The 25,184-nt window shown below is 40.5% G+C and overlaps 1 protein-coding gene across 2 annotated transcripts; it reads right to left on the bottom strand.

Annotated features, from left to right (window-relative positions):
* Positions 1 to 474: 474 nt before the first annotated feature.
* On the bottom strand, positions 475 to 25,184 carry LOC311258989 (guanine nucleotide-binding protein subunit beta-4). Of its 2 annotated transcripts, XM_084355769.1 has the most exons (11): positions 25,051 to 25,184; positions 19,280 to 19,360; positions 11,284 to 11,505; positions 10,791 to 10,829; positions 9,533 to 9,639; positions 7,128 to 7,191; positions 4,744 to 4,906; positions 4,139 to 4,205; positions 3,426 to 3,627; positions 2,978 to 3,194; positions 475 to 2,515 (listed from the first exon to the last, which is right to left on the bottom strand). In XM_084355769.1, the coding sequence occupies exons 3-11, from the start codon at positions 11,338 to 11,340 to the stop codon at positions 2,409 to 2,411; spliced, it is 1,023 nt and encodes a 340-aa protein (XP_084211895.1). In that variant the 5' UTR covers positions 11,341 to 11,505; positions 19,280 to 19,360; positions 25,051 to 25,184; the 3' UTR covers positions 475 to 2,408. The 2 variants fall into 2 exon arrangements, with proteins under 2 accessions (XP_084211895.1, XP_084211894.1); XM_084355768.1 differs by lacking the exon at positions 25,051 to 25,184 and having other exon boundaries at positions 19,280 to 19,478.

Below are 25,184 nucleotides of genomic sequence, written 5' to 3'. Positions count from 1 at the left end.
TAGAATCACGATATGCCAAAGAGGGGTCTCATTGATAGCTGACTGAACCTAAATAAATACTACAAACTGTACGGTAGTAGTAGTAGTAGTAGTAGTAGAAGTAGAAGAAAGCAGAGTTGTATAAAAAGTGGTGTAAAACACTCGCTTTAAGAAGCAGTATGGAGCTGCATGTGGTGGGTTTTTCTGTAAGCATGCTTTTTAGTGTTCACTAGTATCAGAATGTGCTTCTAATCAGGAAAAGAAAAATAATCAGCAATCTTTCTTATTGATCAGAGTGTAAAAAGAGGAAAACATTACTGTAGTCGATGCTAGCATTACCGTCTATCATGAATGGCATCGTAAGGCAGAATGGAGACAGAAGTGCCACATCTCACAGGAGCACAAACCCTCCTTTATCCAGCCCGTGCGGGTCAAATGTTTATATTCAGAGATAGGCACCTGAGACAGCTGATGGATAGGTCCAACTCACATACATAATGTGTATTAATTCTTTTTTTTTATTAAGTCTTTAGAGGAACCAAAATCATGTAAGATGGGTGATGAGGAAATACTCAAAATCAGAGATACCACTTCTTCTATGGGTAAATAAGTCACATGTGCTCGATGGTTTACATTTGTACTACAGCTTGTGAGTGCGTTTCTAGCTCTCTACTAAGTGTACATTTCTGTCTACCAAGTGTACTTTCTTCACTAGCAATATTTAACAGTTCATAACATGTTTTTTGGTGAGGAAAAGAAAAATCGTTGAAAGTGTTAAACCCTTAAAAAAAATAATCTTTTTTTCCTTTCTCTTTTTTGTTTTTTTACAGGCTTGTGGTGGCACCGGTGTGATTTTGGAGTGGCTAACATGATTTCAGTTCCATGCAGTCGCTCAGTTCGCACCTTGCCGACGACAAAAAGGACTCATTGATCCTTCATTTAGAAAAAAAAAGGATAAAAATGACATGGCGAGCTCTGACAGACATATGTCTCTCTTTCTCTTCATGTCTCGTCCTCAGAGGTCGCTGACAGAGTCACTGCTCTCCTTTATGGTCCTTTTATATCCTCACATAACGACTGGCCGCTCTACCATTTGTCCATGCAGGCATCACAAGGTAGAGAACGGCTTCTGCTCAGGGATGTGATGCCCTTCTCTCCATCATTTTATGGGCAACTGGAGATGCTCGTTTTGACTTTAAGGAAAAGAGTAGATTCTATAGGCCACAGGAGACAGGGATGAGGCAAACCTCTGTTTAGGACCATTATTGGGCTATTGATCGCATCACACAGCTGTTGATTTGCATGAAATGGATGTGACATTCAGATATTCAGCATCCGATGATTTGAAACCACAATCCATGCAGGTAGAGGCAAAGGCACAGCCTCAAGTAAAATAAGGTTGCTTTTTTTGAAAGTAGCCTAAAATTCACTGGTTCGCTTTGGAGCTGAAGCTGAATCCAGACTAAAAACTTAAAACACTGCGTGAGGAATGCCAGGGGTCGTGTTCTTAAAAGAAAAAATACCATCACAGCTATCATTCACCTGAACGTTTGTAGATATAGGATGTATGAGTTATGCCCACTGCCTGTGACCATAATACACACACATAAATGGGGAATGTGAGTTTCGTTGGGTCAAATTGTAATTCTGCAAACTGTCTTGTTTACTTGCTCCTCTTTTGGCTCGACTAAACCAGCAAGTACCAGAAATTTTAGACATTAAAATTTGAATTTTGATCTAAAATTATGATGCACTGCTGTATCTAAATTGTCTGACGTTCAATCTGGTACTCACACAAGACAAAATAAGTGTTTCTGGCATTATGTTGTGAAGTAATGCGAATATGTACATTTGAAATAAAACATAAAAACCCCAAAAATCATAAAAAAAAACAAAAAACAAAAACAACGCAAGGGTGGGAAATTAACTACAAAAATATATACATACACATTATATATGCATATATGACGCATATATACACACATAATGCTATACATATATACTGTCTTTATATATATACATTTACATATTACACACTGACGCTCATCTTGCTTGTTAGTCGTGGTGACAGACGCTCTTTATCGCCTTCTAGAGAATTGGTTTAAGGGCGAAAACTTCTATTTTTTCCTTCAGTTTTTCATAGCTCATCTGTGTTTAAATTTTTGATTAGACAACTACACTGAAAGGTTCTTATTTTTGTGTAATAGCTGGGTGAAAAAACATCAAAAAGGTAGAAAGAGTGGGTACGTTCTCACGGGTGGGCAGGTCACCAGCAGAGAGGAGAACCGGGGACGACTTAAAGAAGGTTTTGGCTGACACAGTGTGCACGCAGGTTCCAGCCCAGCAGATGAGTTGGGATATGTAAGGTGGGGTTTCAGGGAGGTGGAAGTTGGTGGGCAGTGATTGAGTACAGCAGGGACAAGGTTTGTTTAGTTCCAGATCCGGAGGAAACTGTCCCAGGAGCCAGTGGCCACAGCCATGCCGTCTTCTGTCACCCCTAAGCAGCTCACTCTGTTGTCGTGGCCTGCTAGCACACCTGGAGGTCAAAGAAGTTAAACCAGAGTCAAAGATGACTAAAATATCTGCTGCCTTAAGTCAAAATCCAAACATTAAAGCCTTAATTACTCAGAAATCACTGTAAAGTCTTACTTACTATACTGTAGGCTTTGTGTTAAATTTCAGCTTGCTGCTTACTTCTAATTTCTTATGATCGTTCATATCTATTCTAGGGTGTAATTTATGTTTTGATATTATAGCTGAATCAATTAGTTGACTGATCGAGTCAATCAACAGAAAAATAACTGGCAACTATTTTGATAATTGGTTAATCTTAAAATAAAAAAAACTAAAAAAAACTGTCCAAAACACAAAAATATTCAATTTACTGTAATGCAATACATAAAAAAGTAAAGAAAAACATTTTTTTAGGACGGTCTTCTCATCTGACACAGAAGGAACAAACACACAAAAAAATGACTTGACTTCATAAGTCTCTTACCTGCACGCTCGCCTTTCAGAGTGTCCCAGACGTTGCAGTTGAAGTCATCGTAGCCGGCCAGGAGCAGTCGGCCACTCTTGGAGAAAGCCACGGAGGTGATGCCGCAGATGATGTTGTCGTGGCTGTACACCATCAGCTCCTGGTCAGCACGCAGGTCAAACAACCTGCAGGTGGCATCATCTGAGCCTGTGCCAAAGGCATTCCCGTTGGGGAAAAACTGCAGGAGTAAAAAAACAAGCAGAAGTAAGTAAAGTGTTTTTAAATAATCACATCATGTTTTTTCAAGTACAGGGTTGAGAGGACATCTTGTTTTACTCAGAACCTCACAGACCATCCAGGACAATAAACTTACATGGTGACCTGCTTTTAAAGGTGCTCTATGACATGTGTGATACTATGTAAAAACAACAGGGTATGATCTTTTCTGTGTGTGTTTGTGTAAACTCACGGTGACAGCGTTGATGTCGGACACATGGCCGGTGAAGGATTGCCTGCACATGCCATCGCGGATGTCCCACAGCTTGGAGGTGGCGTCACAAGCTCCTGACACGAAGGTCTTGAAGTCTGGGCTTAGAGACAAACTCATCACATCCCCTGTGTGGCCAGAGAAGCTGGTGGCCTGCTGACCTGTCTCTATGTCCCACAATGCACTGCAAGAAAGGAGGCAGCAGTTAAGGATAAGTAACCAAAGTGACCCCCAAGTTATTATCAAGGCACAGGTGGGAAAGTATGCAGCACAGGAAGGTTGTGTGTCACTTTACAGCATTAATAGAAGAGTTTCCTATCCAGGGGGATTATTACAACTTTAGTGCCATTATTAAAGTTGTTTTTTTTCCGCATGTATCTTTTTCACCTTTTCATCTGACCCTGTTAACAGACAATGGCTGGTCTGCCATGAGCATCTACTCTAACTTATTAGAGCTATAGATGAAGAGCACAGACCAAAGTGCTTTTGTCAAATACACATAAAGGGCTTTCAAAAGTAAGAGCAAGATAATGAGAGACAGAGGATGGATATTGGAGAGAAACTTTTTATATAATATGGAGAAGCATCTTCAGTCTACTACATAATGTGCAAACAATTATATCAAGACAATATTTTTGTCATGTAACGAGCTTGATTCTTAAAACTGTGCAGTTGTAAGCAGGGTTGTCTCTCACCAGGTGGTGTCTCCGGAGCTGGTCAGTATCTGGTTGTCATCCAGGAAACGACAGCAGGACAAATAACCTGAAGATAAATAAAGGTTCAACATCAGATAACTAGAGCTATGCCCTGCCTGATTTTTTTTACTGCTACGCCAGTAGTTCTCCACAATGTTGCTGTGTGTCAGGGAGACACAAATGCGCAATCCCACTCATTTCGGTTGTGCCTAGGTAGCTGAGCCCACCTTTAATCCATATCCTGTCCTTTGAGAATAAACAAATATGGCATTTTGGTCATAGTATTGGTTAAAGTTAAAGCATATTCATCCAGCACTGTAGCCCTGGGGTAGAAAACACTATTTCGTGCTTACATTGTTGACAAAACCAACACACATATCTAGGTCATTAAAATCAACTCTTCAAGTAGATGTTTTGCAGAAAACATACTGTAAATAAGCCAGTCAACAAAACGTAATATCTGAAAAGGATGGTGAGACAAAACAGGGTGGCTTGATGCACTCCGATCAGGATATGATAAAAACGTTACAACATCAAAGTCAGTGAAGAAATCACAAGCAATATTGCTGTTATGTAATTATTTCTTTGTTTGGCCCTGTGCCTACCTGTGTGTCCGGGCAGCTCTCTGGTGACGCGCACGTTGCCCTCGCGGGTCTTCAGGCTGTATATGGAGCAGATGTTGTCCAGGCCTCCGCAGGCCACATAGTTCCCAGAGGGGGCGTAGGCGCATGTCATCACCCAGGAAGAGCGCAGCGGGATGGCATGCATCTGAGGACGAAGAGAAGCATTTCTTCATAAAATATGATAAAAGGAAGGGTTGTTGAGCTTTAAGGTTAAGGTCAATGTGTTCAGTGTGTACATCGGTATGAGCAGCATTTCCATACTGAATAGGTGTGGAAGTTAAGAGGTGAACTGTAGCTTGTGTTGCTAATGGCAACATATTTTGAGTGAAAGTGAAAAATTCAGTTGTTTTTGGATGATATGAAAAATTTCTTAGCAATGAGGCTGAGTGATTCTCTTTGGGCGTTACTGAATACAGAGTTATTTTCACTCTTTCACCAGACAGATTCATTTTTTAATAAGTAAACAACCTTCAGGCAACCACATAGAGTAGCTGCCATTTGGAAAGTGGTTTGTCGCAGTTCCCAATGTTGGGACCAACAGATGCAGTCGTTCACTGTGGATTTCAAAATGGGCTCTGAACTGAACTCAGTTTCCCAGAATTCCCCAGTCTTCACACCTAGGTGCAAATTCAGCTTTGAGCTACTATTGCTCAGGGTGACAGACCCCCCCTCTGACCAGATAGTCAAAACTCCAGCTCCTTCCTTTGTTCGCTCTCTTCTCTCTTCTTCTCTTCGCTCTTCTCCAAGTGCTTCTCCACTTCTCTCCCCATGGGGCTGCCCTCAAGTGGATCTGGATTCTTCTGGGCCTAACAGCTACTGAGAGCTGCAAGCTACAAACTACATTCCCAGCAGGCCCAAAGAACTTCTCCTCACTGCAGCAACGCAAGGTCCTGCTAGTATTCCAGATCAGTTAGCACCAGCAGCTGCGACGCAAAACTTGCCAGCTAACTCCACGATCTGAGGAACACCAAGCCAGCAGAACAGCATTGTTCAACATTGGAATCCAAACCTTCTCCTGCATGGCTCATCAGCCAAGGAACCACCAGCACCTTTTCTTCAAAGACTGGTAACACTGACCTGGGCCTAGATAGCATAGCATAGCAAGGCTAAGCACAGGACTTTAAACTCTGGTTGATGTAATGCACATCTGTTCAATCTATGTGTTTGTTCACTGTTTGGTGTTATTGTGATCTCAGGTCAGGTTATTGGTAGTTTGCTTTGCTACACGGTTAATTTGACGTTAGTTGAATTATGCTTCACACAGACTTAGGGTCTTTGCATGCAACTAACCATCTTCTATAACATGACGACACACCCACACCCACACCCACACCCGTGCCCTGAGGTGATCTTATGTAAATTGGATCTTATTATTAATCATAATTAATAATTATCCCTGATAATCATTAATTATTATTGATAGCCAAATTTAACCCAAAACTCCCTATTACTGTTGCATGAAGCACTACATAATGGTGCCTCGTGTGATGTGAGCACAACACCAACATACAGTATTTACAACACAATAGTGTTTAGCGGATCTATAAAATACAGCCTATACTTTGAAGTCATTTTCGCACGGGACTAGTATTACCCAGAGACCTCAGGTGATTTAGAAATTACCTCCCCACGCTTGTGTTTCATGCGGCGCATTCACACGGGATAAGCAAAGTCTGTATTTTACTTAGATTTACCAACATTATCTTCAAGATACAGTATGATGTCATGGCTCTGTTTAACATCAATGTTCAGTAAGCATCTGTTCTTCAGCAACCACATTATAAAAATACTTTTGAGTAGCTTTGCTCCCTTTCAGCATGAGTTACAAACCGATACACATTTGCAGCTCATTTGGATCAAGTAAAATGTGCTTTGTGGCTGTACTTGAACATGATAACCTTGTGTTGCTCAGTAACCTCATCTGTCATCACTGTAAAACGTCAAGTTAAACATATTATGAGCCACGTTCAAATTTCTTACTTGTTAAGTTGTCTGACAACAGATGACAAACAGATGTTTAAAAAGAAATGAGCCCAAATCACTAATATTATCACATGACCTCTGTGTTTGGCGACATACGATGGGTGATATATGGTGGAATTTTTACTTTTACAAATTACGGACAGATCCACACGGGATTAAGATCACAAACATCCACCGCAATTATTACAAATTACTAGAGGACCTCAGGCAATACTTGTCCTGTGCAGATAGGGGTTAAAAGGTTCATCTGTCAAACAATCTCTCTAATCCAAGAGTCAAAGGAGATAAACTATAACTTGTTATATAACTTGAGTGGATTTTAATGCAACTGTTATTTTACATATTATGCACTACATTCCATCATTGATTATCAATAATCTCACCTTATTTGTTGTGTAGCTGTCCCAGATGATTAGCTTTCCATCTTGCGAGGCACTAACAAGTAACCTAGAAACAAGTTAAAAACACCAGCATGAGACTAAGCTCACAAAAGAAACCCACATAATCTAAGGTACATGCATCATTAAAAGCAATGAGAGCCAGCCGCCTTGCAGTCTACTGTGCTAAGATAAGGTTTTCTGTCAAACAGCATTCAGTGTGAGCTCCCTACTCCTCTCTCAACATCCCCATTTCCCTCCCTCTTCGTGGAAGTCTCCTCATCCAGGGAAGCCACTTTTAATGTCCCACCCCATCTAATATTCATTATGCCAGTTATGTAAAAGTCCCTACTGTCAGGTGGGAGGTAGAAGCCTGAGGGGTTGTGAAAGAACTAGAAAGAAGCCGGGGTGGGGCAGCAAGACGGGACAGCAAAAAGATGGAGACTGAGAAGAAGATGAAGTAGAAACAGTCAGTAAAGACTGAGAGTTATAGGTGGTGCAGATCTACAAACAGCTGGAATCCCTCCCCTCCCATCCTGACCGGGGGTTTCCATCTCTCCGGGGACAGGAAGTAGTTTGACGGTGCTATGCTACAATCAAGAGGAGAGTCATCACGCTGAAATGTCAGTGGCTGTATACAAAATAAACACTGGCCTCCTGCAGGGTCGGTCGGTCAGAGGGTTCTAGACGCACACGCGCGCACACACACACACACACAAATCACCGCTGAACAGCTTAAGCATCATCAGCTGGAGGTAATTCCAGTATTTCGATTTCGAACACAGGTTTTAGTCATAAAAACAAAAGACTCATTTGCTCAAACAGAACAGAAGTGAGTAATCCATGTTTTATAAAATATACTAAACTCTACTAGACATACAGAACTACTACTTGGCTACATCATTTCCCAGTTCATTTCCTATGGACAAAGATCAGTGCACTGCATGCATACATACTATTCTTGACTGATAATTTCTTGGTGCTCATGTTCACAGCAAACAATTAAAAAAGCAGTTTGGAAGTTTTAATTTAGGGACAAATCAATGCGTGCATCCACAGTTTTAGTCCAATCTGGACACAGAGGAACGTTCCTCACTGAAAATTTTAATTATTTGAGAAACTATCAATAAGGTTTAGATCTTACAAACTGCATCTTTAAGGAAATATCAAATAAGCTGTCTGTCTCTGTGCTCAGTGAATAGCATTACTGTGCTCATAGTGAGGGTGTAAAACAGCACTAGCACTTAAATGTACAGTAGTAGTGGAGGTGGCAGCAGTGACAGTCTACTATGGTGGTATTAGTCATATTAGTAGAATAGTAGTAGTAGTAAAAATAATAGTAGTGGTACTGGTAGTAGTATAGCCCCACACCTGGGACTGCCGTCACTGCCCCAGTGCATTGCATTGGGAGACAGATGGACAGAGAAAAAGATAAACAGTGACACAGACATATTAAACACAGAAAGACTTGTTTCATAGCAGTGACTCAAGCAGCTGATAACTACTCTTTTGGTTGACTGTACCAGTTTATATTATATAATATATGCAACAATGCATAGCCTAAATATTGACAGTCACACTGGTGGTATTATTTAGGTATTGCTACTAATATGAGAATTTAAGAGTTAACATCAATTTTCCAAGACAGAGACTAAGCCAATTGCTGAGCTGTGATTTTATTGGGAAATTCCTGCACTGTGGCTGAACATGTGTCCATGTTTGGTTGAAATAGACACCTGCAGACTGTTAGCCCTTGGAGGCACTTTATTGCCCATCCCTGGCATACTGTAGATCTTGACAGTTATAGGTTTAGTCTTGTAGATGCGAAAGTCACCATGGTCACAGTCGCTGACAGTCTAGAAGTTTAACAGCAGCAACTCAGGGGAAAAATGACCTTCAAAGTTGAAACCATTCTGATAAAATGAGAACAGATAATGGGCTAAACTTGATGCTTTTCAAGTTGTTGCATTTTGTTTGGTCACTTTTGCCCCCTGCGGGCCACCATAGATAAGTCATGTTAAGTACAGAGAACGAATAGTTTGGCTCCAGTGTGTCCAGTGATTAAAAAAATGTCTCTTTTAAATTGAAATAACCAAGTAAACAACTTAAAGCAGCAGTAGAAGGAAACACCAAACCTGCACCAACCACTACTGCAAAACTATAATGCTTAGAAATCTTTAAAATAAGTTGACAATGAACTTAGGGTGTAAAACTGCTGCACTCTTTTCTGTAAAGTCTGCCAAAACTGTTAAATGTTATCTTAAAGAACAGAAATGCCCCTTAAAAAATAAAACGCAAGACAAATCAGACAAAGACAAAAAACAAACACATTTGAATAAAAAGGTTAATTTCCTCTCCAGCTCTTAACTAATAATTGCATAATTATGTTGCCTGTAGCACATATACACTACCTGGAGTCGCTGCCCCAGTGCATTGCATAGATCTTGGCCAGGTGGCCCCTGAGAGTGCGCCGCGTCCGCATCTGTATCCGGCCCACTGAGTCCAGACCAGCTGTGATCTGCCAAAACACAGGAAGAAGTGTTAGCAGTGACACTTGAGGCGCTCGCCCACACACACACGCGCGCACACACTGACACCCCCCCCACTGGTCAGTGGACTCTAGCTGAGACAGCAAAAACAGCCCAGCATCACTCAACAGTGGACGATGCTGAATAATAGTGGGGCTTATATTGGTTCTGTTGAATATTTGTGTGTATAAATTGTGAGGCTGAGGGCCGGCCAGGCAAAATTTCCATCATCAAGTTGTGACACTTTGATTAGCTGACTTACACTGAAGGCATTTAGTAGATTGTTGTTATCTGTATCTTTTGCAGGTGTTCTTTAATCTTAATTGAATTCCCATTAGCTTCCACAAAGTGGTTGCTAGTTTCCTTGGGGTTCTTATTAACATAACCACAAAAACCATAAAACAACACGTATAATTACATAGACAAATTCGGCGAGTGATTTGTGTGTTACGCCATCTAGGGTCGCCATCATTACTGCGGTGGCAATTCAGGGTCTGCTGCTGCCTGCTGACAGTAACAGCAGCACGGGTAGTTTAAAGATTAAAGATGTTAGACAGTGACCCCTATATGGATGTATAGGGGTCACTGTCTAACTCAATGTTGTATATAAGACATTGGTTAAAGCAACAGCCACAATATATAATCGAGAAATATAGAAAATACTCGCTACGATGCTACTTTTCAAGTGATGAGTGAAATAATGTGTAATATAGTAATGTTACTGTACCAGCTCGCATAATTAATCAAAAACTGCATTTAATTATTACAGACCAGTTACATTAATAAAAAAATAATGGAAACAATTTGAATATGTAATTTATATATATATATATGTGTGTGTCGCTGTGTCGCTGCCCCGTCACTCGCATTATATGGATATATCGGCGCTACGCTGGATCTAATTTCGTCCGAACGACTCCAAATGACACCAAAGTTATCTGGGTGAGTAAATGACCATATATTTTGCTAGAAATAAGGTCCAGGTTGTAAAAAACGGTAGTTATCCTTTAATTAGTATATTTAGTGAGCTCACCAAAATGCTTTGCCTTGTGAAAATCTACAACCTCAATGTGGTATAAAGACAGGAAAATAAAACACTAATTGTTCACACTATATTCTATATGTGGAGAGGAAGTCTTACCTGTGACAGAGTGGAGTCACTGCAGGCTTTTCTGGCATCCTGCAACAAAACAAAAACCGCGATAGTAATGTTGACCAACGACAGTTTTCATCTTTTTCAGCTGCTGCATCACTAAATGTAACAAGTGATTTCTGCATAAACAAACAGGATTAATGTAAGAACAAATCATGAAAAATACATAAATTGCTTCTAAATAAGTGTTCGAACATGTGCCAGAAGTTATTGCCAATCACAGACACTTAATATCTCAGTGGTCACAGAGTCGTCACGCAGCAGTAAGTGACATTTACAGATCAATTTCCAATTTCTGCACGAGAATGGAAGCAGCTGATTGATAAGTTATATTGCGAGTGCGTCACTGTCTCATCTGAAACGGTGTGAGTCACAGTTTGCAGTAAACAGACAGTGGCACACGTGTGAGGTACAAACACAAGCACAACTCACACACACACGTCAACATAAACAAACACGTGCACACAAAACGTTGCCGTACCCGGATCTGATTGCGTAGTTGCTCGGCTTCCTGCCGCAACTGTTCCAGCTCGCTCATTGTCCCTCTGATTCGTTCAGGCCACACTCTGCTTCAAATACTGACCAGGGCCGGGAAAACACACGTGCCTGCACGCACACACACACACACACACACGCACACACACACACACACACACACGCTCTCACACACCCACACACTCACACACGCTTCACCAGCTGACACCTGCAAGACAGAGACAGAAATACTATGAGTGTAACAGGCAGACGGAGAGCAAAGGATGGGAACTTCCATCAGACAAACATGGGCATCCTGTATGGGTTCAGACTAGGGATGCACAATATACATCGGGCCCATGAATTATCGGTTATGATAATGGAAAATGTATTATTTTATTATTTATCATTATTATTATTGGTTATCGGCAGATAATGAAATTATAGCCAATAAATAGAACCGATAATACAAAGCCAAACTGCTTTAGTTGACTTAACAAGTGCAGCATTTACACACAGTATGTGGCGGTATGCACCTTTGGTTTGCCAGCCGCCAATTAAAACAGAAGAAGAAGAAGAAGAAGAACAACAACAACAACAACAACAACAACAACAACGCTGCTGTCGCGTTCATGACATAGAGCTGCTGCACCTGTGTAGAGCCACGCAATGAAGACAAGAGCCACAGATGTTGTCACTGGAGTGGGCTTTGTTTTTCAGGTTCAGAAGAAGACAACATAATTGTAACTTGCAATACGTGTTCCGCAAGTGTTCAGAGGAGGAAAAAAGTCTATGAGTTTAACACAATAAATCTTATTAGAGCTATGAATAATTAATCATCCATCTTTGTCCGCAACAGCTTAGCCATTTTGCCCTCAGGGCTGCATAAACTACAGGTTATGAACTTATTTTTAAAATACAAAAATGTGAAATTATTATTGGTTCTCGGTATTGGCTGAAAAAATCCATATCGTGCATCCCTAGTTCAGACCAAAGGAGGCTGCTGCAAAGGGTGGGGCTGGGTGGAGGCCTAGAGGGTGGCCTGGCTCTTCAAACACCCCCAGTCTGGTTCAAAAGGCCATCTGAGGCAGGCTCTGACCTTTCCTGACTCAATCAGTCTTTTGTGTTGTTGCATTGCGCTGTTTGCTTGGCCCGCCCCAAAGAGCCCCAAACGTGTATGTGTGTGTGAAAATTGTGTAGTGTGGGCAGATCTGGATGGTTTATCAGACAATGTCCAAATGAGAACATTTGTGCATACATTTATCTGTGTGTGTGTATACATTATGTGAGCATTCATTTAAATGTGTGTCTGTGTCAAGTGTGTCAGACTGAGCATCTGTTTGTACATGCATTTGTGTGCGTGCGTAAGCTTGTGCGTGTGTGAGTTGCCACTTCCTTTACCTTGGGGAGCGTGAATGTGGGTCACAAAGCACTTAGACACTCCTTAGAAATGTTTGGACCACGGCTCACAACAACCCCGCCCCCCCCCCCATTTTCCGGGCTGTTTTACAGTCTGCTGTCCAGAAGTCAAACCCTCCGAGATTAAATTTTCAGTTCCATTTTCTATAATTCAACAATTAGACTGAGTCCAGCCCTTCCTCTCCACAGGAAAGGTTGTTGTTGCTCTAGTTTTGCGGAAGCTTTAAAACCAGTGGGGCCACAAAATAAAACCACATCATTACACAAATGGCATATACGTAACTAAGACAATTTGATGTCCATGCTGCTAAGATCTCCTTACAATATACTGCAAGTGTGAGAAAAGCTATTCGTTTACACTCTGAGTTCATTAGGTTTTGGCCATTGTACATCCGCTCTGCTAACACAGGAGAGGATGGCTTGGACTGCTCATCGTGGACCCTTGTCTCAGCCAAAGAGGCCTTTGACAGTAACGAGGCATCAGGGACAGTGAGCGTTGCAATGCTTTCAGCTGCCCAGGAGTAACGTCACTCTCTCCTTCAGCTGACGCAACCCCCCTGAAGAGAGGCTCTCAACGTCAGCTCGTCTGTGATGTGGTACTGCTCTGACTGCCATGGATCCATTCTGCTGTATGCCTCTGAAATATGCCACGTCACACAGAGCGTTGTAGACTACCAAAACACCCAATCTGACATTCTACACCTTGATAAATATTTTCAATCGATGTTTTTAGCCTGAGGCTTGTGACGCATAAGGCAACTGAGCGTGCAAAGAGAGGTGAGTAGGAAAATAATGCAGGTATGATGGAGGATGACGCTGAGGAACGTGACGTGTCGAGGTACTTTCTCCACAGTTGGCTCTGATTTTAGGCACGTCATGGCAGTGATTTGCAAAATGAACTCTTGTTCATGCGTGGATACTAAATATTAGTCATTTAGAAACCAAAAACAGGCCACTCATTAACGCTGTAGTAAGTAACCACATATCAACCGCAGCCAAAAGAAGCTGTCACACAGATAGTGTACTGCAGTCCCTACAAAGTTTACCTTTAACAATTTAAAGTCGTAAACCTCACTGAGCACTCGTGTGCCTTTTCTCCACTTGTGTGACTGGAGGCATGCAGCCAGCCGGGCCAACGCAGGCCCAGAGGATGGCACAATATCAGGGGCGACAAAGGGAGAGCTGTGTTGGAGCTGCCTATTGTTTGGTATGTGGCTGCCAGCTACAGTAGATAGTGCTGCTTGGCACCAACACAGTTGGGTCTCTGAGACTGGCTATGGGAGGCCATTACTGCCATTGCCCTTCTGACACCAACCAACCAAACACCCATCTAACGTGGTTCATGCTGAAGCTCCCAGCAGCCAGCAAGAGACCACTGGGTCTCAAGTGGGACCAAATAGCTGCCATCTGCATAAAACTGGATAGGTTTGAGACAAAGACGCACAAAGGCAGAAATAGGCTATCGCTACTACACGTACTTAAGTATTTGCATCACACTCATGAGGCTGTGCACACACATCACACCCTTCTATAAATCTGAGTCACTGCTAGTTAGACAAGTACAAATACCTTGTTACTTTGTTGTGTTAGTGTCTCGTATTTTCCTGTATCTTCCTCTGACTGTATTTTCTTACAGTCTCAATATTTTGCGGTGCTTGGGATGGTTTACCAACCCAAAATATCAGTATTTGACATCCTGGCAACAAGTCTCAAGAATCAACTATCTTTCTGGTGAGTTTACAAACAGCTCAGACAAATCAGACCGATTTAACCCTAACCCTACATTTAAGTTTCATTAATAATATTAATATGAGGTGAGCTTCAGTTAGCTTTGCACAGAATTGGCCGGTAGAAATGTCCTTCAGAAGTGTACGTTTTCCTAAGTACTGAGTACATTTCAGAGCCTGTACTGTTACTTGAGTAAAGAAGTTGAGTCAGTACTTCTAGTTGAGGAGAGAATGTGTGTACATTTGCCACCTCAAGACCGAAACAGACATAAATACATCTCCAATGAGTTAATAAGGAGAGAAGTTATTTCACTTCATGATTGCCAACAATGCCAGAGGAGCATTTACATGACAATTAAACATGGCTCTGCTTATCTATAGTACCTATAGTATATCTAAAAAGGAAAACAATAACAATTACTGGAATCTTATCCATCATCATGGAACTTGAAATGTAATCAGTAATGACTAAAGCACTCAAAAAAACAGTTTACAAAAAAGTGATGCACAATTTAGAATAAATAAACAGAACTGAGAAAAGAAAATTTGACACAACGGAAAATATTGTTTTAAATGTCCATAATGGAAATAATCATACATAGCTATTCAGTGGAAGTAGAGCTCAAATTACTAGCCGATTAATCCATTGGTCAGGTGACAGTAAATTATTTGTCAATTATTTTGAAAATAAATTTATTATAAACCCCCAAAACATTATGGCTTCCAGTTTCTTAAATTTGAACATTTGCTGGCTATCTTAACCTTTCCTTGAAAGTAAAATTAATATTTTTGTTTTTTCTGAAAAAAACAAGTGAAGGGATTTTTCATATGATTGTTTATGCATCTGGTTCAGCTGTCAACATGTTGTTGGCTGCTGCTTATAACTGATCCATTAATCCAGGTTAATGATTCGGTCTATGAGAAGCTGGCATGCAAACTTTCACTTTCATTTTTATCTCACTCACAGACAAGGAGAAGGAGAGCTGCACAGAGAAATCTCCCCAACTCCTCCATGGTGAGGTCACTGTCAGTCACTATGGTCTCTGGTTTACAATAATGAAGCTTGGTCACAATATATTTGTTACAGGAGACAGTGTCCCTTCAGTGTACGACCCTGCTAACTCAGCGATAGTTCATATACAACCACAGGACAGTTACTGCTGGAAGAGTATGTGTCAGGCTCAGAAGCGGGTCAAAGTGAAACCTGGAGATGGTTTACAACAGATTGAGAAATGATGGTATCATAACTCATTCGCATATTTTGTATTCAACTTAAATATGCCAATGAGACATTCTGCTCCTTGTGGGTCACGTAAAGTAGGAAGTCAGTCACACCTGCCTCGTTCATGAACAGATCAGCGGGAGGTGCAGGCAGTGCAGCTGTACCCAGAGCCACAGGGGCCCAACAACATGAGATGGTCAGGAAGTAAAGGAATTAACATTATGAAGAGCCAGATCTGAACATCTGTGAGCACCAGTGTTTACAGAAAAAACATTTGAAGAGATATTTCATTGTCTTAATCACACTGTGAAAGTTGGACAGATGTATTCTAATTTCCAATACAAAAGTATAAGACTTTCTGCACAGTTCCAGAGACTTGGATCATATCTGACGAGCTGTATGGAGCCTTTTTTTTTTTTTTTTTTTGTAGTTCTTAACATTTTAAAACATTAATACTTCAGTTGTTTAGGAGAATGCTGCAATGTTGTTTTGCTGTGATCTTCACCTGACTCCATCTGCATGGGGGTGAGTACATAATGAACACATTTTTATTTTTGGGTGAACTTATCCTTGAGATGTTAGAATTCCTGGTTTTTAAATCAAGGTAGCATGGGTTCGACTCCTGCAGCAGTACAGTTTGGTAGTAGGAGAGGTGCCGAGGTGCCCTTGAGCATGGCGCCACATCCCTAACTGCATGGAGGGCCGACTAAGTGGCAGCCCAGTCACATCTCCTTACTAATGCATGTCTATAGGTTGTGTGTGCATTTCAGGCCTATGTGTGTAGTGAAAACACTAACAACACAGTGCAATAATTTCCCCAAGCAGGATTTAATATAGGCCTAAATTTAATTTAATCCGAAAATCTGAAAGGGAAAATAAATCACAGAATGCACTAGAAGTCACTCAGGACCACCATGGAGGTGTTTTGGTTGGTCCCCAGTAAAATTAGAGCAAGTTAGATTTTGCTTGTTGTTACACAGAGCTGACGGGAACACAGTGAATGAATGTGTGATGAGTGTATGACCTACTTTGATTGTAGGTTTCAACTCCACCTACACCAGGCAGTTACAGAATTACACATAATGCAGTCACACATGATTCCTGATCAAAACTACAAGAATCCAACTGGATGTGTCATGTTTGGACAAGACTGTTTCATAGCCATATCCAGAAACCATAAAGTGAACCATGATCCTTTTACATGAAGGTACAAGATTTCCTGTCAATGGGTCCATTTATAAATACAAGTGTTTTGTTGCTGTTATCATGGCTAGCTTGTCTGAGGTGTAGTGAAAGTTTGTTAAAGCCCAAGATACAGTACACTTGGGAGGTATAGTCGATTTATGTAACTCTTTATTATTTTCACTTATAATTTGTTGATCAATCATGATATTGATATGCTGAATATTTTATCAGCCCAGCCCTATGAGCTCTACACACATCAGTATTATTGTAAGATTACTGTAAAATCTACTGTCTTTTATTTTCCACATTACTGTAAAATGGTTCCAATGTTGTCCTTTCCTGGCTGCAGGGATACAACTAACAACTGTTTTCATTATGAATTCATCTGTTGATGATGAGCAATAGAAAATAATTTAACAAGCCTGTCACAATTTTATAGAACCCAAGATGACATCATTAAACTGCTTGTTCTGTCTAAGCAACAATGCAAAAAAACAAAAACAAAAACACACATATACTCAATTTATAAAATCACATAAGAATGGAGCCAGACTGATACTGGATTATAAGGGCCAATGCTGAAACTGATATATAAGGGAGTAAAAAATTCTTGGCTGATATACTTTTATACACAGAGTATACGAACATAAACACACATTGTTTTGTAATGATCCCTTAAATGTGTTTCTCCAACACAGGCAGGATATTTTATAATGTAATAATAAACGCTATTGTCCTAAATTAAATTGCAGCACTGAGACAGTAAACTTCACTGGGAATTCAACAAATATTATACTCCAAACATCATTTCTGTGTAATAGTGTGAGCTCAAACGGTATATCGGTTGGCTGGCACTATTGGCCGATATTGGCTTATAAAAGATATATTGTATTGCCGATACGGAAACTTTTTGAACACAGGGCAGAAAAACGATGCTTTGGGCGATTTAATATTATTAGATTTTGAGGTAAGTTCACTGATGTCATTTTAGACCAAAACATTTATTGTTAAACTGCAAAATACCCTGCCTTCGTTACATATTTTTGTCACAAGAGTTTGAGGGATCACATGCAGTTATGTGTGTTATGTAGTTTGTCAGTTCTGTGAGCTGCTAATATATAAAACCAGCTCTACAAGGTTTAAATTATTGGTTTTGGTGACCATTCAACGAGACGACGTCGCTGTTGGCTGCATAGTCTTTCTTATTACGCATTTTCACAGTCTTTGTTTCATTAGTTTTTTGACAAACTGCGACTTTATTGACTTGAAAAATTATCTTTTAAATTGACAAACAACATATGTGTAATTCATGGCACAACTCAAAGCGGGATCGAAAGATTATTTGTCTCCATTCACTACCATACAAAGTTCTTCTGGAATAAGGTCACATGAGGGAAACCTTAAGGGTTTCAACTCTCTATAGGACATTATCGGCCGATCAATGTATCGATCGGAGTCTGCATAAGACTGATAAAATAAAAAAAAATAAAAAAATAATAATCAAAATATAATTGAGAGGCTGAAATCAAAGTTTTTGGCATTTTCCCCGAATAATCAACCAATTAATTACTCAACTCATCAATTTGATTCAGCTTCACCTAGTTTTAAAAAGGTTGTATTAGAGTTAAGTGATGTAACTATTCTTAATGAAACGTGTATGATTGTCTGCTCTCTCTCTCTCTCTCTCTCTCTCTCATATATTATATATATTTCTTATTTATCACCATACTCAACACGCATACATGTTATTAAATGTGCAGTTATATGAGCAACAGGCTAATCAGGCCTGAGAAAGCTGCACATTGATAATACACACGATCAACCTTGACAAACTGTAAAAACTGTACAGTATATTGTACATCAACAGTTTCCCACTGGTCAGCCGATACATGAAACCTTCAACTCCATCATATGGAGAATTTAACATGCATTAACCGTCTTTATCAGCTGATCTGAGTCCAGATTCATTTCTGACACAAGCAACAAACTGCCTGAGTCGTCACGCTACCAGTTGGCGCTCGGATGAAGGCGGACTGCCATGTATATTTAATAGAGGAGGAAAAAAAGGCTACGCAGGGAGTCGTGCAACCACGAATGAGAAAACTGATGTATGAAATGGGAACAGATGAATATGTGCCTTCTGTTGAATGGTTTTGCCCCTCGAGTTCCGCCTGGGAATCATTTGACAGCCTGTAAAAAGGCCGCGTTTGGATATCAGTGAATTTCCAACAGCTTGGCTTCAGAGGGGAAAAAATAGCATTGAGGCATTATTAGCCTGTGAACAGTCATGTTAAGAGTCACAGAGCTGCTCACAGCACAGGCAATACTTCACTCTCGCGGGCAACCTTGCTTCTCACCCACAATGTAAAACAAAATACAACCGCCGTGAGCAAAGCAGGAAATAGCCGAAAAGCCACCAAAATACCAAGAGGAGACTAACACGTCCTTACCTGAAACAGGCTTTTTGGCTCTGTCCGTGCTTCCAATCCGAGTCACACCGATCCGTTTTCACACGACAACCATGGTCCCAGCTGTGGGAGAAATCGTGAAGGCAGACGTGTTAATTTTAAGACAATTTAATCGGTTTAAAGGGGTAGAAGCCAGCGCAGGGGCGAGCGGATTAGACTAAAAATTTTCACCAAGCAAGCTAATCACCACACCCATGAAAGTGGGAACATGGCAACAGCCTACGCTGAGGGGTGCTCGGTACGGCATATATTGCTATTTTGTGTAATGAAACCAATGAAACACGTTATAAAATATCAAAACCTTACCAAATATATTTATATCGAAGCCAACACTCCTAAACCATCAGTAATAACATTTTCGTTAAGCTTGGTAAAATGTAATGACAAATGAAATGGGTAGTGTAACCTACGAGCGAAATGGTACCGTCTGTCAGCCCCCTCAACAAAAAGGAACCGAATGGGATACAGGAAACAAATATCAGACCTACAGAGCCTGTAGTAGTAGTAGTGGTTGTAGTAGTAGTGATTCAAATGGACTTCACCTCAGGTTTGCAAAGCCAAAACTTCAAAAACTCCTTGATTTGCTCACATACAAATACACCAAGTAAACCAGGAGAGTGGTGTATCTACAGTATTAGTGTTGATGCTTGAGGTGAGAAAAGTATAGATGTTGTTAGTTTATTCTATGAATGTAATCTATTAGTAAGTGTGACTTTAGCTTTTGTCCTGTGAGCGTTATTGTAAAGTTATTTAGTTCCTTTCTATGTTTATTTTGTACATGAAAACAGAGTGTAAGTACAAAATACTTATGTCAAACTGCAGTATGTGTGCATGATCATAAAAATCTGGAAATATTGCAGTTACTCAAAGATATCTGTCAATTGAGGAGCCTATTATGAGAATGAACTAAAGGAACAGTAATGTCCTCGGTCCTTTAAAAGTTTGATTAACTTGTCTATCTAAAATGCCAGACATGTTCTGGTTCCAGCTTCTCAGATTTGAAGATTTTCATGTTTTTTGTTTCTTTTGCTTTGGACTGTGGGCACAGATACCACCTTTGGCTCTGTGAAATTGTGATGGGCATTTTCACTATTCTATAAAGAAATGCTATTAGCCAAACCATTAATCAACACATTAATCAATAAAGAAAATATATTTATTGTCAGCGTCAGCCCTTAAATGCTTGGGGAAATTACATATCTGCATATATTAGTCAATAAATCACCGAATTGATCAATTTGATAGTTAATTAGCAATAATGTCATTTTGTAAGCAAAAATTCACTTTTCTTTGTCTTGTGATATAATATCTTTTGTTTGTCAGACAAAATAAACATTTGAAAATGTAGTATTTCCACTATTTTCTGGCATTTTCAGGCCAAATGATTGTTCCATAACTCAATAACATAGTCATCAGATTAATAAATGACTTACTGGTTGCAGGCATGATCTGCTTAAAATCAGTAATCTTATTTATACCAAGTGACATGAAGACAATGAAACTTACTAGAGAAATATGCTTTTTTTTCTGTTGCTAGACTATTAAAGCTTAAAATACAGAGCAGTGAAGATAAAATCAGTTTTCTCACCCCCAAAAACGCACCCAAAATTTAAAGCTGTAAGGTTTGGATTGTGCCAGGAGACAGCTGTGCCAAGTCTCACCCCGGCACACCACAGTTGGCCTGCAGTGGGCTCATTGAAAAGGATCTCTCTCCATTAGGACAGGATGAATTTTTAATGGGGCCAATGAAAGGGAGCAGTGGGATAGGCTTTTCCATATCTCTGCACGAGCCACAATCAATGGAGGGAAGATGAAAGTTGCCCAGCCCTTGGTTTCCTTTCGGAGAGGCATGGGGTCAGATTAAGTCTAATTGAATTCAGTTACACAGCAGTCTTTTAGGTGTGTCAGACCAATTTCCCCCTAAACACATTATGAGGATTAGGATTAATATGATCGCAGAAACATATGTTGTTGTTGGTTTGTCATTAATACAGCATGGAAATAAGATATTATCAAATATAAAACATTCATAAATCCGGAAATTTTCGAAATGCAATACTCATATCTTTCTGGACAATTGAAAATGAGAAACGCAGTAGTTTATCAATTCCTCTACACTAGCATATAATTGGAGAAAAATAGTCTTTCCATCCTCACAAAAATCATGACACCCTTGACATTTTTATTGTTAAATGCATAGCATGATGGTGAACGATGCAGGTTTTTGGTCATACCTTGCATGATGACAAATGGTTGCTAAGATCTAGATATAAATCATGCAACTAGTCATAAACAGTCAATTCATCACTGTAATATGAACTCTTCAGCTCCCTGCCTCTACAGTGAGCATAAAGACAGAATTCATTAACCAGTTGAGAATCAGAGTCAAGGTGTCCAAAAGCACATTCTTGGCCAATCAGGTCCTTTGGCCCATTGCTTGGCAACCAAAAGGAGAGGGAGGGAGCGAATTGACACTGTAAAAATAGCACATCAATAGCCTGGTGTCTGAAAAAAAAGAAAGAAAGACATACATGTTGGTGTGGCTATAAATAGCCTCCTGGAGCCTGGAATGGGTGTCGTATACAGTAACTCAACTGTATTGTTGCCTACGAATGTGACATTTTTGCATCAATGCAAATTCAGTGTGCGTTTTGCACATGTAACGGAGCTCAAAGTACAGTAGCAGTCAGGAAGATGAATTAAATCATTTGAATGTGAGGGTGGTTTTAGGCTGCTGATGCAATTCTAAATAAGAATCTACTGTTACAATCGATAATGTACAGGGACATGTTTGCATGCCAGGGGGGGTTTAGGGTTTTATGACTTACAAGGATAACTTGATGATATTTGATCTTTTCATATTAACCCATAATCACATTGTTCAGAGGCATCACAATGGGCTGCGTGCTGCTTCTAGCCTTTACATATTATCTCATCAGTACAACAATGGCACATTGTTAAAATAGGTCGTACACATGTGTCTTTTGCATAACGGAAGAGGAGAGCACAACGTGGCCAAAAATAGATCCATCATGTCCAAGTCAGTTTCACAGGATGGCTCAAAAACGAGCCCAATACGTGGGTGATTGAATCAAGTGGAGATAATGGGACGTCAATCTGAAGCAGCTCCTCAATGCCTATTTTTATCTGCATGTTCACCTTTTTTTTTCTGCCCACATGTGGCGACGCGGCCCGACGACCTCCATGTAATACTTCCACTGTATCAAAGGCAATTAAAAGGTGCAGCAACAGTAGAACCTTAAAAGGCTTTATCAGGGCCGTCTTATCCACCAGACATCTCCCGGGGAGGCTGGCCGTTGCCAGGGTAACCCTCACAAATGGCAACTGACGTCAAGAAGGTAGGAGAAATACCAGGGAGAGCCAGAGCTGCTATGCATAATGGATTATTGAAAAAAGGGCCCTCTTGAAGAGTGCAAAGTGACTTAAAATATGCGTGCCTCGCTGGGCTCACCACCACTTCTCTCCCCCTCTCTCTCTGATGAGGAAAATAGATGTTGACAGTTTCAGGGTTTTACTTGCTGACTGGAACAGCTTGGGCTTGACTGGCTCAATTTAAATTATCCATCTCCAGTCAAACACTGCTGACGAACTATCTCTTTAAAGGACACATTATGTTCCTTTGCCCCATACTGGATCATTGTAATGCCATTTGTAAATATTGATTATGTTGCTGTGCCTATATGTGAACACAGTGCAGATGTTCAAAAAGAAAACCCTTCTTCTACGGTACTTAAATCAGAATGTATGGCTACCTGCACTGCATCCTACCCAATCAAAACCAAAGAAAGGGAGATCTGGTACATCAAATATTACCATACCAATAAAGATCCTTTGTTGGTCACAGCTACATTCATGCATTTGTTCTCAGAAGTGATCACTTCATTTCACGTGTAAGTCCAGAGTGTACCTAGCAGCGGTTTGCTCTGTCCCCGTGTCAGGTTCTTGTCTTATCTCAGTGCTGTTGTTGGCCCATGAGAGACAGTCACAGCAGCAGCTTGGTGAAGTGCCCTCATCATTTCTGTGATAATGCCTCTCGTGGTGTGGTCACACCCTTGACAGCCAAATGACTCCACCAAATGTGGAGTCAGGTTTTACTGATGGCAAAAGACAAGTACTGTTGCTATCCAAATGAATACAGCAGGGGGACAGAAACATGCATATGCAATGAAGAACTGACATGGTGTCCGTTTTGGGAAGAGGTGATACATATTTAGCTACACTCTATGTAACAATTTGTAGCAATTTACGTGCATTAATCACTTTTTATTGGCCATATGTGAGCAGGGTGCAAGTTAATGTGGTGGGAAAAATGAGACCTTCCCCGTTTCTCTCGGCTGTTTTGTTAGAAGGTGCTATTTGTAAGGTTGATTTTTGAGTCTCATTCCCAACTTGTCAAAAACTGACGCTTTGGGATTGTAGGTCGGGTCGGCCGCCATCCCAAAGCATCATTATTTGACAAGTTGGGAATGAGACTCAAAAATCTTTTCTTACAAAGAGCACCTTTAAGTTGTAAATGCTTTATTGTCTATATGCTATCACATTAAGTATTCATACCATGTGATTAAAAACTTCAAATTCCTATTTGTCTCAATTAAAGAATAGAGTAAGTGTAAATGCCTCTCTCAGTGCCTCTATCTGCTCCGCTTACAGAGAGCAACAGTAGCTAATGTTAGTTTAGAAAATGGAGCCTGCAAACACAATGCAACGCCAGCTTTCAGCATGACACAGAAGTCCCACAGAGCCCGTTTATCATACATGCATTTGAAAATATTGGAAATGTGAAAAATATCCCAAAAGACTATTTTGAGACTGAAATTTCATGTCCTAAAAATGCAACATCATAAGTGTCTCCTGTCATACATCTGTATTAAAAGCTGCTTAAAAAAAAAGCACCTGTGTCATGTGTAAAATGAACAGAAAAGGAGTCAATGAACACCAGAGTGAGTGGGCCTGAAGCGTGTAGCTTTTGTTTCAGGGAGAAGCTGCAGAGGAAATGTGCAAAGAGAAGAAGTGAGAGCGTTTTAAGTCCAGGGGAATCCCAGACACTTCCGTAAATCAGGGGTGCAACTACTAACACGAAGCATGAACTAACATGCTCTGAGTTTCCAAAGAAGTGAATCACACAAGTCGGGTATTGGGGGGGAGAAAATTAAAGGAAGTGAGGAACAACCCTGATGTGCTAATGCCAAATTTCAAATGGCTCCTGTTACAGCTGCAACGCTTTGATACCAGATGATTATTAATTTATTACCACCAGCCCTCAGTTATTTTGAGTTGACATTTTGGTGCACCACAGGTCCATAGCAAGAGATAAGACTTGAAAAACCAAACACAACCCTTGATGCCTGAACTACAGATTGGTTTGATGAGCTCACAACCAGAACACCATAGTCACCAGTGTTTCCTCTGTTAATTCTGCAGTGGTGAAGTAACTGTTAGTGGTGGCTCCACACCCATCTCTCGTTTAATTCAAATTAGGCTTCGAGTGCCGATTTCAGATCTTCTTCTGGTGCTTTGTTAGAATAAAAATATGATTCCAAACTGTGTCAAAGTGCGTCTTGTGCTTTACATTTTGCCCAAATCTACAATTTCAGATGCACCCTGCTGGCAGTGATTGTGGTGATTTTGCTGTGAATCACAGATGAATGAATCTAGAGGAAACACTGGACAATGTGCACACTAACGCACAGCACAAACTCTAAATTTAGACAAAACAATTAAAGCTTTTCTACCTTTTTCCAGTGCAGAGGAGTAGCAGAGGAAGTGGGTGTTTTCTGCATACGTCCTAAATGGCATGGATTATGAGTCGCTGTTGTTTCGGTTCCTTTCAGCTGCGAGTGTAGATGCTGCTGGGAGGAGCAGTAAA

This window comes from Pagrus pagrus, assembly GCF_965226575.1.
Source record: "Pagrus pagrus genome assembly, chromosome: 6".
Taxonomy (NCBI): domain Eukaryota; kingdom Metazoa; phylum Chordata; class Actinopteri; order Spariformes; family Sparidae; genus Pagrus; species Pagrus pagrus.
Note: the sequence above shows the minus strand (reverse complement) of the source record. Positions and strands in the feature narration are given on the sequence as shown.

What these genes read in the sequence shown, in the direction of transcription:
- LOC311258989 (XM_084355769.1), bottom strand. Translation starts at nt 11,340, where the DNA reads ATGAGCGAGCTGGAACAGTTGCGGCAGGAAGCCGAGCAACTACGCAAT. An exon ending in AACTACGCAATCAGATCCGG is followed by an intron (nt 10,830 to 11,283) that starts GTACGGCAACGT and finishes GTTTTGTTGCAG; the next exon opens with GATGCCAGAAAAGCCTGCAG. An exon ending in CACTGGGGCAGCGACTCCAG is followed by an intron (nt 7,192 to 9,532) that starts GTAGTGTATATG and finishes ACTTGTTTCTAG; the next exon opens with GTTACTTGTTAGTGCCTCGC.